This window comes from Panthera pardus, unplaced genomic scaffold (genome assembly GCF_024362965.1).
Source record: "Panthera pardus isolate Hobbes unplaced genomic scaffold, ASM2436296v1 HiC_scaffold_11, whole genome shotgun sequence".
NCBI lineage: Eukaryota > Metazoa > Chordata > Mammalia > Carnivora > Felidae > Panthera > Panthera pardus.
The window spans coordinates 14,087,242-14,106,243 of NW_026526666.1; the positions used below are offsets into that span (position 1 = coordinate 14,087,242).

The following is a 19,002-nucleotide window of genomic DNA, read 5'->3' on the forward strand; positions in this document are numbered from 1 at the left end:
GTCTCAAAAATAAATAAATGTTAAAAAAAATTTTTTTTTAATACAGTTTAGGGGCACCTGGGTGGCACAGTGGGTTACGTGTCCGACTCTTGGTCTCAGCTCAGGTCATGTTCTCATGAGTTGGAGCCCCACGTAGGGCTCTGGGTTGATAGCACAGAGTCTGGGATTCTGTCTCTCCTTCTCTCTGCCCTTCCCCCGCACGTGCTCTCTCTTTCCCTCTCTCAAAATAAATAAACTCTAAAAAATATTTTTAAAAATACAGTTTAGAAGGCAAAGTGAAATCATGAGACTCAGCAGAACCAGTGTGGGCATGAGGCACAAATCACAAGAGCTCTGTAAAGCATTCCTGATGAACCCATGTTCGTGTGCACTCACGCTTCAGGGCTCCTCCCCTGAGCCTTAGCTGGGCTGCTAAGGCGGAGCACTGGTTCTGGCCCTACTGAGCATCCAAAGGCAAAGGCAGACAGCCAGGCTGGCAGGCAGCAGAGCTCACTACAGATTTAGAGGGCCTTGGCCTGGGCCTGGGAGGGGAGAGACTGGGGCAGAAGGAAGCAAAGAGCCACATTCAGTCATATGTTATGCCAAGCGGGGAGAAGAGGAGCAGGATTAAGTGTCCTCATTTAATTAGTGAGTCAACTGATGCCAGTAAAATGAAAATAATTTTTTCAAGGTCATACAGAACCCCAAACACTGCAGAACTGAATGTAAGGTACAACTGATGACATGTGCAGCCATTCTCCCTTGGCTGTTGGGCAAGGGAATGATGCTCCAAACATGAAGAAAGGGGTGGGGGAGGGTAGAGAGTAGGAGATGATTATGAAAAACAGCCACTGCTAAGGACCAGACTTTATCCCGTGCTTATTTGGCAAAAGGAGAATCTATCCAGCCATCCAGCCGGCAAACACCTATGCACCCTAAGAGCCAAGCACATGCTTAATGCTGAATGCAGATTTCCCAACTTCTCATTCTCTCTGTCTGAGAGGCTGTGGTTTAGGGATACAGATACAGACAACTCATCTAGAACGTCTAATCTAAGACAAATCGTCTTAGGACCTCCACACCTGCTGTGCCCCTGCCTGGAAAGCGCTGGGGCCCCCACTCATCTCACTCAGGTCTCTGTTCAAATGTCACCTCCTCAAATGTCATCCCAACCCTCTCTAAAATAGTATCTCCACCCTCTGTCATTCTCTGTCTCCTAATCTTTTATTTTTTTCCCTCCACTTACTGATATAGTCTAATTTGTTGTTCATCTGTTGTCTCTCTCTCTCTCTCTCTCTCTCTCTCTCTCTCTCTCTCTCTCTCCCTCTCTCTCCACTTGTGCCCCAGCAAGAATTAAGTTCCATAAGAGTAGATGTTCCCTCTGTTTGGTTGACTGTTGTATACAGAGTGCTTAGCATCATGACTGACTGTTGAAATGAACATGTGACCAGTGAAAGGCCTTCCTGGACCCCCAAGTCCTGGTCACTCCTCTCCCGGTTTCTCCCAGGGCCCTGTGCATCTTTCTTCTTGCTTTGGTCAGGCCCTGTTCTCCTCCCTCACCCTCTTTCTTAGGACTGCGAGCTCCCCGAGGGCAGGCACTTCTGTCACCGCAGAGTCCCCAACTTGAGCACCAAGCCTGGCACTGCATTAATACTCAAAACACGCCTGCTGACTCAGTGGCGATGCAGACTACAAAGGAAAGTCTTTCTGAGGCAGAAAGCCTGGGGGAAAGAGGGAACCAGCAAAGACCGAACAGTCAGGCCATTCTCCAGTGAGCCAGGAAGTAGGAATCAATTCCCTTTGCCAGCCCACAAAAGCAGCACCAAGGGGACAAGTCTGATGAGTTCCATGAGGAAATAAGTGTGCATGGACAGGCAGTCATTGCCCAGAGGGGCTAATAAGCAAATGGAAGAAACCAAGCAAAAGAAAATGAAATGGCTTTTTGCAACAGAGCACATGTAACTAAGGAGCGGAACAAATGGGGCAAAAACGAGTCTCTGACCTGAAAATGAATGAGGTCGTCTTGTTTTGCTTCCCCCCTTGGCCCCAGGGTCACTGCGGAGGTCTGTGGGGTTTTCTCTGGTGCCAGCTTCGCTGACCTCTGGAACTCCAAATGTGGTAAAGCCCAAGGAGCAGGCAAAGGAACTATCTGGGACAAAGGGGCTCCAAGATCATGCTACCCACCTCTCCGTTGGCATCACAGGCTGTGTGAGTGTAGAAGTAGTCTTTGTCTGTGCAGGCTGGGCGTACTTTGCAGGAGGAAGATCCTTTTTCTAAGTTGCAAAAGTAAGGACAAATAGTTGAAGTTATATAAGAAAGCAGAGCTCTTGCCCACTTGCTCATGACCTGTGACCTCTAAGACCCAGGGGTATAGCACAGCACAGGTACTGACGGGGGGGGGGGGGGGGGGGGGGGGTAGAACACCCTGCATACCCACCCTTCCCTTTGTTTCACTTCCGGTCCCTAAAGCCCTGCTCACATACCCCCTTTGCACCTCTCCCTAGTGCTATGAGAAGCCACTGGGCCCGCACAGTGGGGAGGGGCAGAGAGAAGGGGACCGGCCAGGGGACCAGTGAGGAGGGCGACTAGCTGGAAAGAGCATCTTACAGGTTAACCGCCACTAATGTAAGTTCCTGAAACCCGCATCCTGTTTTCCCTTTTCCATGCACCATCCTACACAAATGAGCTGATAATTTCCTCTGACTCCACTTAAGACATGGAGCTCTTGGGGTGCCTGGGTGGTTCAGTCAGTTAAGTATCTGACTTCAGCTCAGGTCATCATCTCACGGTTCCTGAGTTCAAGACCCACGTCGGGCTCTGTGCTGACAGTTCAGAGCCTGGAGCCTTCCTCAGATTCTGTCTCTGTCTCGTTCTCTGCCCCTGCCCTGCTCGCGCTCACTCTCTCTCTTTCTCAAATATAAATAAACATTAAAAAAAAAAAAGATATATAGAGCTCTTTCCACTTTCCCTACCCCCAAACATCCTGGTGCCATCTCTAACCCTGACCTGTTCCTAATAAAAACCGTCTTAACTATCATTTTATTTATTCTACTCTCTGTATGTCAGTTTGCTTTAACCCTATGAGTGCCTCGATAGCAAGAACTATTTCGGTGTATCCCTCTTTGAAACAATGAATTTCACCTTTTCTGAATTACAAACATGTTGAGAATTTGTAAAAAGACCTGTTTCTTCTATCCAGAAAAATATACATAACTTTTGAAAATAAATTTTGAAAAATTTCCAGGGACTTTACTTCCCCAAAATAAAAGTCATGGCTTTATAGAGTGCCAGTACAATACTACCACTACACCTGTCTCCATCATTTCCACAGTGACTATTGTTGTCACCTGCAGGTAAACATTTAATACAAGCGAGACCTCCTCACTCTATATATTATCTGACAGGCTGTGTGATAGAGTGGACTGAGATTTTAAGTTAGACAGAATTGGGTTTGGATCCTGCTTTATTTCTTTAAAAAAAATTTTTTTTTAATGTTTATTTATTTTTGAGAGAGAGAGAAAGAGAGAGACATGGCATGAGTGGGGGAGGGGCAAAGAGAGCCAGAGACACAGATCTGAAGCAGGCTCCAGTCTCTGAGCAGTCATCACAGAGCCTGATGCGGGGCTCGAACCCACAAACCCTGAGATCATGACCTGAGCTGAAGTCAGACGCGTAACCTACTGAGCCACCCAGGCACCCCAGATCCTGCTTCATTTACCAGCTGTGTCACTTCAGGCAAGTTACTGAACCTGAGGCTTAGTGCTCTCATCTGTAGAGCAGGAATAATAATATCCACCTCACTGGAGCCAGCACATCCCTGGCACATCGTAAGTAGGGACTCACTAAATGCTAGTAACTATTATTACCTGGGTTTGTGCGAATGATTTCTATCTGGTAACTGTCATGGGATTTTAAATAAGGATTGAGGAATTTCTTTCTCTCTTTCCCAGCGAAGGCTTATTTCCTAACTGATCCCTTCTTCTTTCCAAGGCACCAAATGAGTTCCTAGATCAGAGAATCTCCTAGTTACAGCTTCCTTGGCCTGCCCTGGGGAGCTTCCTCAACCGCGCATTCTCACACCTCTTCTGTCCCCCTCTTATTAGTCTGGGCAAGAGGGAAATACTGCCTGAGAGACAGCTGGAGTCTTCTCAGCTCATTGACTTGGCTAACAAGCAGAAGGCCTCATTCAGCACAGAGAGATCCAGGGACTCCTGCTTTTGACAAACTGGGCCAGGAGAAATTTGGGGGGAGATGCTGAAAACACACCAATTCCCAGGACCTTGCATATTGGGTCTAGCAAATTGCAAGTTGCATGGAAGAAAGTACATTCTGCACAAGGACCTTTCTCTGTCAAATATTTGCTCAACCTGATGCCCTAGCTCCAGGTTTCAGCAAAAAAGGGTCCAGCTGTTTACACACTGACAACTGCTAAGGTAGTTTTAAGAAATGATTAACCCAAATGCTGAGACAGACCTTACTTCCCTAGCTCAGGTTTCATCAAAGTGTTTAAGTTGGGTACTAGTCAAGTTTGAAAGATCAGCCTAGATGGTCGGTGAGGGAGTGAAAAGTGATTCCTATAGCATTGGCCCCAGGGCAAAACTGTGAGAAGATAAAGTTTATCATGGGGGCTCCAGTTTCTCTCTTTGAGCCTCCCACCTCCTTCCAGGACCTTCTCCCCACCTCTAGGAGTACAAGGTCTTGTCATCCTGATCCACTGCATCACAGGAAAACATTTCCCCTGAAGGTTCAAGCATCTAATGAATGCTTGGCCCAGGTCAGACCCCACTTCAGACTCTGGACAAATCCCTCGAATTCTCTGTGCTGCCCTTGGTTCATTTATAAACAGGGAGATCAGTCCTGCACTCTGCTGTGAGTAATACATGAGAAAATGTTTGGTAAATTGTAAAGTACCATCCAAGTGACGTGTTACTGTTGTTACCTATGCTAAAAGTACTTTCATATTAAGCGAAGACAGCTGGGACTAGCCTTGACGGAAATGAACACAGTTGACCCTTGAACAATACAGGTTTGAACCAGGCGGGTCCACTTATATGCAGACTGGGTTTATACATATATATATATATATATATATATATATATATATTCAGTATATATACTGTAAACGTGTTTGCTCTTCCTTGTGGTTTTCTTTTTTTTCTTTTTTTATTAGTATTTTATTTATTTTTTAATTTACATCCAAGTTAGTTAGCATATGGTACAACAATGATTTCAGGAGTAGATTTCCTTGTGGTTTTCTTAATAACATTTTTCCTCCAGCTTCTTTTATTGTAAGAATACAGTATATAATACACAAAACATACAAAATATGTGTTGATCAATTGTTTTTGCTAGCAGTAAGGCTTCCAGTCATTAGTAGTTAAGTTTCTGGAGACTCAAAAGTTACATGTGGATTTCTGATTACCTGGGGGGTGGGTACCCCTTGTCCCCAAGTTGTTCAAGGGTCAGCTATGATAAAATACGTGCTTACTACATACCGGGCACTGTTCAAAATCCTTTATCTGTAGTAATCAAATGATCCACACAATAACACTATGAGGTAGATAGGATTATTGCCACTCCCATTTTATACACAGACAGGGGACTTGCCCCAGGTGACAGAGCTAGTAAGTGGTGGAGCAGGGATTTGAACCTTAGTAATTTAGTTCTGGAGTCCATGCTCTTAAACCCAAAGCTGTTCTACTAGGAAGTAAGTCCCTAATATTCAATGTAACACAAAGGAATTCATCTTAATGATCAAATTTTAGTTATCAATAAGAAAGATGCGTTTAGTCAAGTCTTTGTCCTTAACAGATACAGTCCCATCAGCTCCTAGTCTAGGTCCTGGATACCGGCAATGATGCCTGTTGCAAAATCTCTGGACTGTGGCGTCCACCTCCAGTTGTTCCATTCCTCATCCATTTTCCAAATGGCAGCTAGAGTGGTCCTTCAAAACCACAAGCCAGATCATGTTACCCCCCAGCTAAAATTCTTTAATGCCCCCCCACCCCATCCCTGCTGATAGGATCAAATCTCAAATGTTTAGCGATGGCACAGAAGGGCTGGTGGATGGCCTGTTGCCTGCCCACCTCTTGGCCTTGGATGCTAGGTCTCTCCAAGTCAGTTCCTGCCATGCCAAGTTTCTTCAAGATCCCTGAGCCTTCTGGCTTTGGCTACACTTCTAGACCATCCGTCAAATCACCAACTCATCTTTCAAGACCACAGCCACTGAACCCTTTCCTGTCTCCACAGTAAAGGACTGACCAGTTCTCTTCTTTGCCTCTACTGTGTGCTACACTCAGAGCTCCTATCCCAGCAGCTACTGCACCATGGGGTTACTAAATTCAGGTGTTCCTATAACGGCGTTCCTACTTTCCGACATAAGGTAGAGGGTAGGCACCAGCTCCAACTCTAGCACCAAGCCCAAGCTCTGGCACCTGGCCGGCACTCAGGACTTAGTTGTAAATGGATGACTAAATGTTCACAGGGTCTTCTGACCTCCCTTTACGCACAGTCCATCATAGGCTCTGATCTCTCCCCCACCCCCACCCCCACCCCCGCCTCTCTCTCTCTCTCTCTCTCTCTCTCTCTCTCTCTGCATTTCCCCAGCCTCCCACTGACCCTGTATTCTGGAAGAGTCAAGTCATTGTAAAAACTCACTTTCTAGTCAAAGAGGTGGATTGAGAACCTGGTGGCAAAAGTTCAAAAACTCAGACTCCCCACTGAACACTTTCATAACAGTTGTCTGGATGACAATCAGTTTACATACAGAGTTGATCAAAACATTCCCAGGTGGTTTCTCTAGAGCCACCTTGCCATTCAAACTCTTGTACAGCTGCTGGGCTGGAAAGGCAGCTGGAGACTAAGACCAACAAAGGCTGCCATTGATAGAGCAGGGAAGGAGAATGAGAAATGCAAGTGGAAAAACAGGAATTTAGGCTTATGGATTAAAAACATCCCTCAAGATCTCAACATTCCTGTTCTTGCTGAAAACTATACTCATTTGGCAAGATCTGTGTAGATAAACAGGACTGTTGTTTTAGGAATAGTGTAAAAACCAAGCGGTTCACATGGTCAGTGGCTCGTCTTGGCCGAGCAAACACATAGTGTAACACCTGCTGAAGGGTGTGTCTGTGGACAGGTTTGAGTGTCTGCTTGAGAGAGAGCCTTGAGCTGGGTGTGTATGTGAGTCTGGGTAAGAAAAGGAAACTGGAATAATTATGAGTGTTTGTAGGGAAAGCGAAGGGACTCCTTCTCCCTCCCGGCTTATTTGTTTAGAACCTGTCTTAGAGATTGGCCGCTGTGCCAATGCCTGGGGTGCCTGAGCAGAGGGTCCTCTGGGGAGACTGCCCACCTTACACCATAGCCCTGCTACCCTGGGACTCCCTCAAATGACCAGTTCTGTTTCTCAAGTTGTGATGCTTCAGGAAGCTACTCAGAGACTAGCAACAGCCTGCTACACCTGTCCCCTTATTTTCCCTCAGAACACTCGTTTTTAAACTATGTTCCAAGGAACCCTGGATTTCCTGAAAAGGCCTCCCTTGAATTCAATGGATGCTCAGGCTGCTAAAAGTAGTAAAAAGATTGTAACTTCCAACTTTAGCCCTTGCTATCAAAATGTTTTGCTCATCAATACAGCCTCATGGCTCTTCTAAATTAACTTTGATAATAATTGTTATGAATTAAAATATATAAACATATACCTTTTACTTACAGTATCTATTATTTATAACTATAATCTTTTTTTAATGTTTATTTATTTTGAGAGAGACAGCATGAGTGCAGGGGAGGGGCAGAGAGAAGGAGAAAGAGAGAGAATCCCAAACAGGCTCCACACTGTCAGCGCAGAGCCCGACGCGGGGCTCGAACCTGTGAACCAGAAGACCATGACTTGAGCCGAAGTCAAGAGTCAGACGCTCAAATGACTGAGCCACTCAAGCACCCCAACTGTAATCTTATATAAGGTTTTGTGTCTACAAATTTCACTGCTTAGGAAAAAAATAAAAAGATTGCAACCCCTTTCTCCAACTTTCCTAATCCCTGTAACCCTGAACTGCTTTTTCTTTTTGCCACAGCCCCCTGCACGTTTTACTGTCTAATGTACTATAATTTATTATATATTTATTATCATTACTGTTTATTGTCTGCCTCCCCCCCCCCCACCAGAATGTAAATTCCATGAAAACAGGGAGCTTTGCCGATTTTGTTCACTGGTGTATTCCAAGCACCTAGGGCCTGGCACATAGTAGGGGCTCAATAATTACTTGTTGGACGATTTCATTTTTGTTTCCAGAGTGATCAGTGGAGTGTGGATCAGCAAGCCTCTTCCAGTGTCCAGGAAACCAGGGTTTAAGAAGCATCGTCTTCAGCATGGTCAGAAGGATGCTCTCCTTCCTGTTTTCTCCCCATGTTTGTTGGTTATCACCCCCTCCCCACCTCCACCAAACTCTACCCACCCTCAGAAACATCACCTGAGTATTTGTCAGGGTCACACTGGTGGCAGGAAGTCTCTCCCTTATTTGAGTAAGAGTTGGCTGGGCAAAGTTCACAGAAAGAGGAGCCCTGCTTGTCTGCATATGTGCCAGGTTTGCAGGGGAAGCATTCTGAAGTGTAGGCCACCCCTAGGGAGGACGAACAACATAGAAAAGCAACGGTTGAGCCTAGAGACTGAGGCCTGGGGACCGGCCCTCACCAGCTCCCCCCCGCCCACAGAGTTAGGAAATCAGCAGCAGATGCCGGACCCAACTCCCCCTTGGTACCTGTTATGGCGATGTTTCTCACCAGCACAGGCTTGGAAACTTTGGACCACACTGAGAAGGCTGTGGTTCTCCAATAGAGGACATTATTGCCTCGGTTTAGCTCGACCTAGAAACCGCAAACAGGAAGTTCATTTAGCTGCAGAGATGGATATCCCTAATCCATCGGATTAGCCTCTTGTGGGGATCCTTCCCCTTACTGTCTGCGTGGAGGCACCTCTTCTGATCCCTTCCCTCAACTTCCTCAGCTCTGCCCTTCCTCCCAGATCAGTTTAGCTCCTCTCTGCCTTGAAGTCTCCTCTTACAACCCTCATGGCCTCTCCCTCACCCACATATACTACGAGTATCTCCAAGGTAAGACCCATGGAGGAGCCTGAAGGTGCTGACAGGAGGGTGAGTGGACTTCCCTCACTCTTCTCTGATTCTGTGTATCCCCAGAAGACCTGGCCCTTAACCCTGCGAAGCTGCTGGTCCTTGGGGTCGAGCCATGGGAGCAAGTCGGCCCACACCCATATTCTGTCAACTCAAGAGGACAGAAACTATGGCATCCTCATCATGTCAGACCCCTGCCTTCTAGGGACAGAGGGGTGGGAAGCCCAGACCAGGAGGAAACTGTCCTTGGAAGAAAAGCCCTTGATCCCTTTTCTGGTAGCCCCAGGAAAGGCTCCAAGAAGGCTGGTATGATACTTACACTGTGGAATTCCCACCCTTTCTCTGTGGTTTTCATCCACCTGGAGTCATCCACGTTGGGCTGGCACTGGTCATTCTGAACCTGAGGTGGCAAGAGTTTGGGGACAGAGTCAAAGCTTTCCAAGAAAATGGGTTCTTCACCCCCCCCCCCCGCCATGCTGCAACAGGCTTCCAGAGGGCTCTTCTTATGGGGGAAGAGTTTCCAGTTTCTTTTGGGGACTGAGCTCAAAACACGAGTCCTGAAGCAGGGCAAGAGCTAATTATACACACAAAACGTCAAAGCAGGGGTGCCTGGGTGGCTCAGTTGGTTAAGCATCTGACTTTGGCTCAGGTCATGGTCTCATGGTTCGTGGTTCAAGCCCCGCATCGGGCTCTGTGCTGACAGCTCAGAGCCTGGAGCCTGCTTCCGATTCTGTGTCTCCCTTTCTCTCTGCCCCTCCCCTGCTCACGCTCTGTCTCTCTCAAAAGTAAATAAACATTAAAAAAAAATTATTTTAAAGGCAATGCATCAACACCGAAAAAATAACTCATAACTCAGAAGCCTTTACATGCTGTTTTCATGTCTGAGCAGGCGGAATGCCTAGGGTCTCCTGCCCCTGCAGAGCCCCCGAACTTCTGCCTTTCTCCCCACATCTTGAAGTCTCAGCCCATTTGTCCATAGTTCTCTCCAGACGGAAGACAACTGTGGAAAATCCCCAACCGGAAATGTGCTTGTGATCCTGTAAATGAATCTGAGCCTTGGAGAGCCTTTACTTCCCAGCCTCCCCCATGGCCAGGGGCTTACAAAAAACTCGAAGATGATGCTGGAGTCTGGGTAGTAGTACTCGAAGTTGACGGAACCAGACTGCTTCAGGTTGACAGCATACATCAGCGTGGCTGTGCATTCGTCCGTGTTGGAGGAGATGTAGTCACCCAGGGGAACCCACTTGGACCTGTGAGGGAACGAGAGCCAAGTTCACTGGCAGGCGCACGGCCCATCATGCTTTGTGGGAAGTGCAGGTCTCATGTCCTGCTGGGTCTCTGTGGAATTCCAGACTCGTGACTCGCAAATGGGAATTTCGTCACGAACATGCTCAGTAAAGAATGACCTCTGGATCAAGGAGGCTGGAGATACAGCCGACATGAGGAAGACAGGTAGGTGTACCCCCACCTGTCTTCCTCCCAGGTACTGAACTACACGTTTTATATTCATGATTTCCTTTCATTCCCATTTAATGGATGGTAAAACTGAGGCTCAGTGAGTACCTTGCCCGGTATCACTCAGCCAGCAAGTGGCAGGGCTGATATTCAAACCCAAGTCTGCCTAATTCCGAAGCTGTCAACGAAATTTAGCAGACACTGCTGTTTTTCAGAAACCAAGAGTCCATCCAATCTATCCCACCTGTTTTTCTGGAAATGCCCACTTTTAGATGCTGCATGTAACTGGCAACTGGGAAGAGGGAAGGCCAGAGAACCTTCTAGACTCTAGCCCTGCAGCATTTCTTTCACTTTCTCTGCCAAACTTTCCCTCCCCCTGGGTATTCCCACATGCTGTTCACTCTTTCTGGAACAAACTACCTCCTCTCCCCCTCGGTTTACTTCCTCCTCATGTCTTAAAATAACGTCACCTCATCTGAGAAGTCCCCCTTGACTCTACTGGCCTCTGCTATGTGTACCCTGAGCTCTCACAGATTCTCTTCTCGTAGCCATAACTCTCCTCTACTTCACTTACACATACTATGAGAGATTGAAGACCCCCACCCTGCTTAAGAAATACAATATAGCAGAAGCCTTGGTGTACACCCAGCTAATCTCAAGCCCTTGAATACCACCTGCTCCTTTCAGCCAAGTAACAACTTTCCAGAATATGGTGCTTACCATCTGCACATGGTTCCTTATCCTTTAATAATTATGCAGGTATTTCTAAACAATATGCCCTACGATCATGGTTTTGCACGTTTTCAGACCTCGTGTAAATGGCATCATATTTATGTGTGCTGAAACTTACTTTTTTTGTTCGTTTCAGTATGATGATTGTGGGATTCATCCCTATTCACACAGAGCTATTTTTTCATTTCTGCTACTCTATAATATTGCCTTGCATGGTTCTACCACAGTTATTTACCCATTACTCATTGGTGGACTTTTAGGTTGTTTCCAGTGTTTTGCTCTTGTACCCACTCTGTTAGAAACACTCTTGCTCTGCTCCTCGTACGCGTGTCTGAGGGAGGTGGTTGGGAGAACAACCGCTGGGTTAGAGGGCATGTGAACCTCCAGCTCTCCCAGCTCCTGCCATACCGTCTCCAAAGTAGTTGCTACCAACTTGCGCCCGCCAGCACGTGAGAGAGTTCCTGTTCCTCTACGTCCTCCCCAAATTTGGAATGGTCAGACTGTAAAGTTGTTGCCAATGTGATGTAGTAAGAGACAGTGTCTCATTGGGCTTTACATCTTATTTCTTTGATTATTAGTGAGGCTGAGCATCTTTTCTTTATTTGCAATTTGGCTTCTTCTGATTATATATATATATATATATATATATATATATATATATATATATTTTTTTTTTTTTTTTTTTTTTTTTTTTAGAGAGAGAGCATGAGCAGGGGAGAGAGGCAGAGAAGGAGAGAGAGAAAGAGAGAGGGAGAATCTTAAGCAGGCTCCAGGCTCAGCACAGAGCCCGACAAGGGGCTCAATCCCATGCCCCTGGGATCATAACCTGAGCCAAAATCAGATGCTCAACCAACCGAGTCACCCAGGTGCCCCCTCTTCTGATCATATTCTAATTCTTCTTTAATTCTTCTTTAATTGTCTGTCTTCCTGGCTGGCTTACAGATGCTGTAAGGGCAGAGACCAAACTTATCTTGCTCACTAATGTAGCCCCAGGACCAAGCCCTGTGCCTGGCACATAGGAGGGACTCAGAATTATATAGATTAATGTAGAAAATGGTGACCAAAGATAATCCCACTCTTTCATTGTTTTGCCTGAGACCAGCCCAGGCAAGTATTAACAGTGGTCTGTTAAGGGGATCTATGTTTGTTAGAATAATAGCATGTATTTCAAGTTCGTTATTTACTTTTTTTTAATGTTTATTTATTTTTGAGAGAAAGAGAGAGAGAGAGAGAGAGAGAGCAGGGGAGGGGCAAAGAGAGAGGGAGACACAGAATCCAAAGCAGGCTCCAGGCTCTGAGCTGTCAGCAAAGAGCCCCATGCAGGGTTTGAACTCAAGAACTACAAGATCATGACCTGAGCTGAAGTCAGACACTCAACTGACTGAGCCAGCCAGGCGCCCCTCAAGTTCTTTAATAGTGTTATTCTCAGGGCACCTGGGTGGCTCAGTTGGTTAAGCGACCAGCTCTTGATTTCTGCTTAGGTTATGATCTCACGGTTCGTAAGATCAAGCCCCGCATTGGGCTCTGCCCTAACAGCCTGCTTGGGATTCTGTCTCTCCCTCTCTCTCTGAACTCCCCCACTCTCTCTCTCTCAAAATAAATAAGTAAACATTAAAAAAAATAGTGTTATTCTCAAATACCTATGCTGAGCTCATCCCAGACACCCCAACTAATCTAATGGTATTGATTTCTCCTGCTAAAAGAGACAACACTTAATGCTGATGTGCTCCATGGCATCTTCCATAAATAACTCCTAGAGTGAGATGAATAATTAAAAGGATGCCATAAGTGGGCTACATTTGCAAAAGGCATCACAATTCTGGGTTTTGTCAGAGTTGTCTCTGGTGAAGATCATTTCACATTCAATAATAACAACATGTGTTGATTGATTTCTAGTGGCAGGGATTGCTCTGAATTCTTCACATGGATCATCTCATTTAATCCTTACCACAACCTACAAGAATACTATTTTTAACACTGTTTTTGTTTGTTTGTTTTGTTTTTTTAGGATGAGGAAATCGAGGCATGGAAGTGATTAGGAAACTTAACTAATCACACAATTGATCACATAGTAATAAGTCTGCTAAGTGCCATAAGGAGAAATACAAGATGGTGCAAGAGTGTGTATGTGACGGGAATCTGTGGGGTCAGAGCCGGCGTCTCCGAGGAAGTGACCTTCAGGCAGAGACCTGAGTGTGAAGCAGCAGTGAGCCAGAAGAGCTGGAGAAGAGCGTGTTCAAAGACCCAGGAGGGAAGGAGTATGGTGGCCACGTGGCTGGAACACAGTAAGCCAGAGGGAAGGCATTTGGGTGAAGCTGGAGAAATGGGCAGAAGGCAGAGGCCAGACCAGGCCGGCCACGCAGGCTGCGGCAAGGTATTGGATTTTATTCCAGGAGCAACAGGAATCCACAGAATCTGGAGTTTCGAGTGGGGAAGTACGGTGGTTGGACTTGTGTTTTTTCGGTCTGGCTGCTGGCCGCCAGTGGCATGCAGAGGCTGGAGCAGAGGCTGAGACGAGTTGGGGGCGCCGGAGGCAGAACGGCGGGGAGGCTGGCTCTGGTCAGGTTGGAGACAGCGGACATGGGTTCGGGTAACATCTCGGTACTAGCTCAATTATTGCCTTTCTGAGGGCGGTGAGGAAATCACACAGCCTCTCTAGATGGCCATTTCGTCTCCATTTCTACAGAGGAAAAACATTCTTTCTCCCCTCCCAGGGATGTCTTGGATGCCTTAAGATGCAGGCCCTGAAGCAGTGTGTGCTGTGGAAACACAAGTTGTTATTAACTGGCCCACATCCTGTCTTGCTGAGAGGTAATGATTTCTGGACTCTCAGTGACGTCCCCAGAGAGAGAAACCCTTTCTTCAAGCGGGTAAGAATTGATTGGGTGACCGGGCCTGCACCTTGTTGCAGGGGTGGGGAGGTGGAGTCAATTACATTCTCTATTAGGATGTAAATGGCTTTCCTTTCAGCTTTAATCCTCCCTGGCTTTATCTCTGTTGCCAACGTTGTCATGCCAATGATTTTGACACATAATGTTAAACTCTAAAGTGACATTAAAATTGGACTATAAAATACCTGTTGCCTGGCTCCGCTAATGGGCCTTCTTTTTAAGTGTAGGAACGGGACACATTGGTCCCAGTTTTAGAGACCCAAGTGTAAACAATCATTAACTCCTTTTATCCTTTTGATTACTTGGGGGTAAGAGAAACTTTCATGTACTTTCCTCGCATCTTATCTGTCAAAGAGCATCTGTGCACCCCTCTGCTTCTCCTCCCTAGGACCCGACATTGCCTAGCATACACTAAATGTTATCTGAGGGTGGCTTCATGGGGCAGTAGAGAGCTTGGGACTGGGTTTGAATTCCAATGTCACCAGTTCTAAGCTGGGTAACAAAGGACAAGTCACTTAACCTTGCTAAGCCTCCAATTCCTCATTTGTGTAAAGGAAATAATGATAACCAATTTCAGAAGGTTCTTGAGAGAATTATAGAAAGTAATATATGTAAAGCATCTAGAATAGTGCCCGACACATAGAAGGCACATCATTTAATTCCTGTCCCTGGAATTAAATATTGAAAGATATGATAAGGATCACTCACCAGTTACTCAAGCACCTGGGGCTGAGCTTTTCAAGTACTGAAAAGATCTCCTTCTGAGCTAGAAAATTTTTTCTGGTCACCAGGGTCTCAAGAGGTTTGGAAGATCCCACCCACCACTGACCAAAGATCTGGCCCTAGTCTATCTCCCTCAAACCTATAAACTCAGGTTGGGCTGACCAGTTTTAGAAGTTAACACCAAAGCCAGGAAGATACCTAGCGCTTTACACATTGGGTTGCAATCAAGTTGAGGCAGCTTATTGCTGATCCAAAATCCCATGGCAGAAATCCAGTTAGGTTCTATTTTAAGTGGACGGGGCCATTTAACCCTTATCCACCATATCCGCCCCTCTCTATTTCCCCCTGTTCTTTACCCCTCACCAACGCCTGTCAGTCACTGTAAGCTTGGATCAGTAAGAGTGGGCTGAGGTGGGCGTTATGTCCAACAGTCCTGTGGGAAGCTGCTCCAACCTAACCCTTGGCTGCTTGGCTCCCTGGTTTCCATCCTCCCCAGCCCAGCACAGGGGAAGGGACTATAGGGGGCACTCACGCAGTGCAGTTCTCAGTGGACTCGGTGGTGGTGTCCTCGATCTCCATGTTGGTTGAGAGGCTGGCAAAGCCATGGGGCAGCTCATCCCACTCGTCAAACCGGATTCCCGTGCCAAGGGAGTAGCGGCCCTCAGCGCATGGCTTACAGGACTGGTCCTTCATGTCCAGAAACTCCCCGGCTTTGCAAGAAAAGGCTGGAACGCAGAGAAGGGACAAGAGGAGGATGGTGAGGCCACTGCCACCAGGAAGAGTAGGCAGCCTGTGGGCACCCTAAAATGAGGAGCAGAGGATCAAGATCCAGAAGTTGACCCACTAAGATTTAAAACATCTTGTATGATTCACATTATATGGAAAGTCCAAAATAGGAAAATCCACAGAGACAGAAAGCAGATCTATGGTGCCAGGGGCTTGGGGGGAGGGGACGTGGGTAGAGATTGTTCACGGATATGATGTTTCTTTTGGGGGTGATGAAAATATTGTGAAGTTAGATAGTGGTTGTACAACTGTGAATATTCTAAAAACTAGACTTTACACTTTAAGGGGGTGGATTTTATGATATACAAATTATATCTCAATAAAGCTGTTATTTTAAAAAATAAAATTGGGGGCGCCTGGGTGGCTCAGTCGGTTAAGCAGCCGACTTCGGCTCAGGTCATGATCTCGCGGTCCGTGAGTTCAAGCCCCGCGTCGGGCTCTGTGCTGACAGCACAGACCCTGGAGCCTGCTTCAAATTCTGTGTCTCCCTCTCTCTCTGACCCTCCCCCGTTCATGCTGTCTCTCTCTGTCTCAAAAATAAATAAAGGTTAAAAAAAATTTTTTTTAATAAAAAATAAAAAAATAAAATTTAGGGCTGTGGGAGCTCTGCTTTGGTGAACTTGTCCCTGACGGTTTCGTTTCCTGAGGGACAGCCTTGGCCATTCTGAGAGCTCTCCAGTAGAACATACCATGGTCTTCTGAACGGTGCCCAGCCCTTCAGCCATGAATTTCCCCGAGTCTCTGGTCTCTGTCTCCTTTCTGGCTCCACTGCCACCATGCTGGTTGGGATTCTCCTGGCTGTTAGCTCAATGATTACAGAGTCCTCCTAATTAGTTCCCTGTTTCCTGCTTTTGCTCATTCTGTGGTCAGACGTATCTTTCTAAAACACGGGTAGGTACTATTATTCCTGTTATTTAAGAGATCATCAGGCACTCCCCTTGGGTTATAGAACCTAAGCTCTCAGCCAGGCATTCAAAATCTTCTGCAATTTTTTCCTCAAACTAACTTTCCAGCTTGATCTCCCACTACAGGCTTTGCTCCACTACAGCCCCATCTGTCACCGTCACCTTCCATGCGTTGCCTCCACCCCAGACCACATGTTCTTCCCTGAATGTGTCTGGTGTTCTTCCACCTGCAAACCTCTGCCCAAGTAGTTCCCCGAGCTGTTCCTGAGCCCTAGGCACCCGTACCTCCTGTCCTTTGTCATCTCATATGAATACATCATATTGATGTGTGCCTGCTGCTAGGCTCTGAGCTCCTCTGGGGACAGTGGCTCAGTAACTGGCACAGACATAGTAGGGGCTCCGTATAGTTTTGCTGAAAAAATGAATGGAAGAATGAATGTCTGCTTCTTCCACCAGACGTTAAGCTTTTGAAGGCAGAGACTGTGCCTTATATATCTCTGTGGTTCACAGTGCATGCACATAAGAAGAGCTCGGTTAAGCTGGTGGAGTTACCTGAAGATGGCTCACTTGTTTGCAGCAGTCACACCTCAGTCCTGCTCAGATCTTCACAATATCCGTTCAGTAGTTTAACAAGCATTTATTTGCTCACCGACTGAACCAGGCACTATGTAAGTTTTTGGTTTTTTTTTTAAAGAATTGAAATGCCCTCGGGGTGTCTGGGTGGCTCAGTTGGTTAAGCGTCCTACTTCAGCTCAGGTCATGATCTCGCGCTCAGTGGGTTCGAGCCTCGAGTCAGGCTCTGTGCTGACAGCTCGGAGCCTGGAGACTGTTTTGGATTCTGTGTCTCCCTCTCTCTCTGCCCCTCCCCTGCTCATGCTCTGTCTCTCAAAAATGAATAAATATTAAAAAAAAAAGAATTTAAATCTCCTTTCCAAATCTCCAAGTATTCCTTGATTCTAGTCCCTGTTTTATCCCTTTACACTGCTAAGAAGAACAGTGGAGGGGAAACAGCTGCCAATTGTAGAAAAATTGTGACTACAGAGTCGCAGAGGTGGGGACAGAGCTGCAGACAAGTCACGGCTTTTCTGATCGCACAGTCAGCTCCACAGCTGGGCAAGGTTCTTGTTCCCTGAAGTGATGCCCAGTGCATTTTAAAGGTCTGTCTGTGCAGAAATTCATCTTCTCTGGCTTCCTTTTGAAGAACAAAAGCAAATCACAGTCTTTTCCTAATGCCTGATTGTGGCTGGTAAGTGCAGACTGGAGAGAGATGCACAGGCACAAAAGAAAATGTATGCAAACAGAAAGAAATCGCTGACTGGCACACAGCTGGAATTGCTCATACTTTATCCCCTGATGGGATTTAAATTTAAAAGAAAGAAAGAAAGAAAGAAAGAAAGAAAGAAAGAAAGAAAGAAAGAAAGAAAGAAAGAAAAGAAAAGCAAATTTAGATACCCAGTTTGCATCCATGAAATCACATTTCTGTACCAAATCTCAAAGGGGCTGGGGACTAACTGGGGGAGAGATCTGATTCCTTAAGGCAGCTGCGCTGTCAGAGAGGGCCTGGCTTGGATGGCAGGAGGCTCGGGGCAGAGGCCAGAGGTGAGCGGCAGGAATGCTTACAGCACTCAGTGCCCTTGACAGGGTCGGGGAGGCTGGTGCACAGGCCCGGGGTGTGCGGCACGGCGACCCTCCACCTGGATCCCGTGCTGTCACACGCGGTGTACTCGTAGTGGTACTCAGACTGCAGGGGAGACAACAGTGGGCAAAACGTGCATTAGCAGTGATCAGACATTAACAGCTTTCCACCCACTTCCCGCCCAGCATGGGGCTGCCGGGCTGCCGACACGCGCCTGGGGCCCCAGCAGGGAGCAAGGATCATGGTGCCCGAATGTTTGTTAGGAAGCCCACAGGAGCTGCAATGATTTGGATCACTCCTCTCCACCCAACCACAGTCCAGTCCTTAGAAATCCTTTCTGTGTGGTGACTCTCTTTGCTGTTGTATATAGATAATGACCCAACGGACCAAAGGAATGTGAGAAGGAAACTACAGAACAGGCTGGAAACAGGTGCTGGCTTTCTTGTCCTAAACCGTAGAATTATGAGCAAGAACTGGTCTGTGAAAAACGTGCAAAGGATTGTCACAGAAGCTGTATTTTCCTGTTCTTCACACTCCCTTCTGCCTGGAAAGATGATGAGTTCCCACCTTACATTTTATGAAAACATCCTATCTCACCCAGGCAGCTCTCATCACCTGAACCTATTCATGCCTAATTTCTCTGTGCAGTGGGACACTCACAGTTCAGTTGCTTTACTGAACTAACAATAACCTAAATAAGAGCCACAAAACAGCCCAATCAAGTATTAAATAGAACAACAGTAACAACAAAAGTAATAAAAAGCACTACT

At 46.5% G+C, this 19,002-nt stretch overlaps 1 protein-coding gene across 5 annotated transcripts in view; it reads right to left on the reverse strand.

The window, feature by feature from the left end:
• ELAPOR1 (endosome-lysosome associated apoptosis and autophagy regulator 1) overlaps nucleotides 1–19,002 on the reverse strand; it is a 72,146-nt gene that overhangs the window by 17,441 nt on the left and 35,703 nt on the right. For 4 of the 5 annotated variants that reach the window (XM_053891539.1, XM_053891535.1, XM_053891537.1 and 1 more), the window contains exons 2-8: nucleotides 18,217–18,337; nucleotides 15,438–15,630; nucleotides 10,207–10,354; nucleotides 9,424–9,504; nucleotides 8,736–8,841; nucleotides 8,448–8,597; nucleotides 2,164–2,252 (exon numbers count right to left, since the gene is read on the reverse strand). In XM_053891539.1, the coding sequence (XP_053747514.1) occupies nucleotides 2,164–2,252; nucleotides 8,448–8,597; nucleotides 8,736–8,841; nucleotides 9,424–9,504; nucleotides 10,207–10,354; nucleotides 15,438–15,630; nucleotides 18,217–18,337 (888 nt within the window). The remainder of the gene's footprint in view (nucleotides 1–2,163; nucleotides 2,253–8,447; nucleotides 8,598–8,735; nucleotides 8,842–9,423; nucleotides 9,505–10,206; nucleotides 10,355–15,437; nucleotides 15,631–18,216; nucleotides 18,338–19,002) is intronic. The other variant, XM_053891544.1, reaches the window with a different exon arrangement.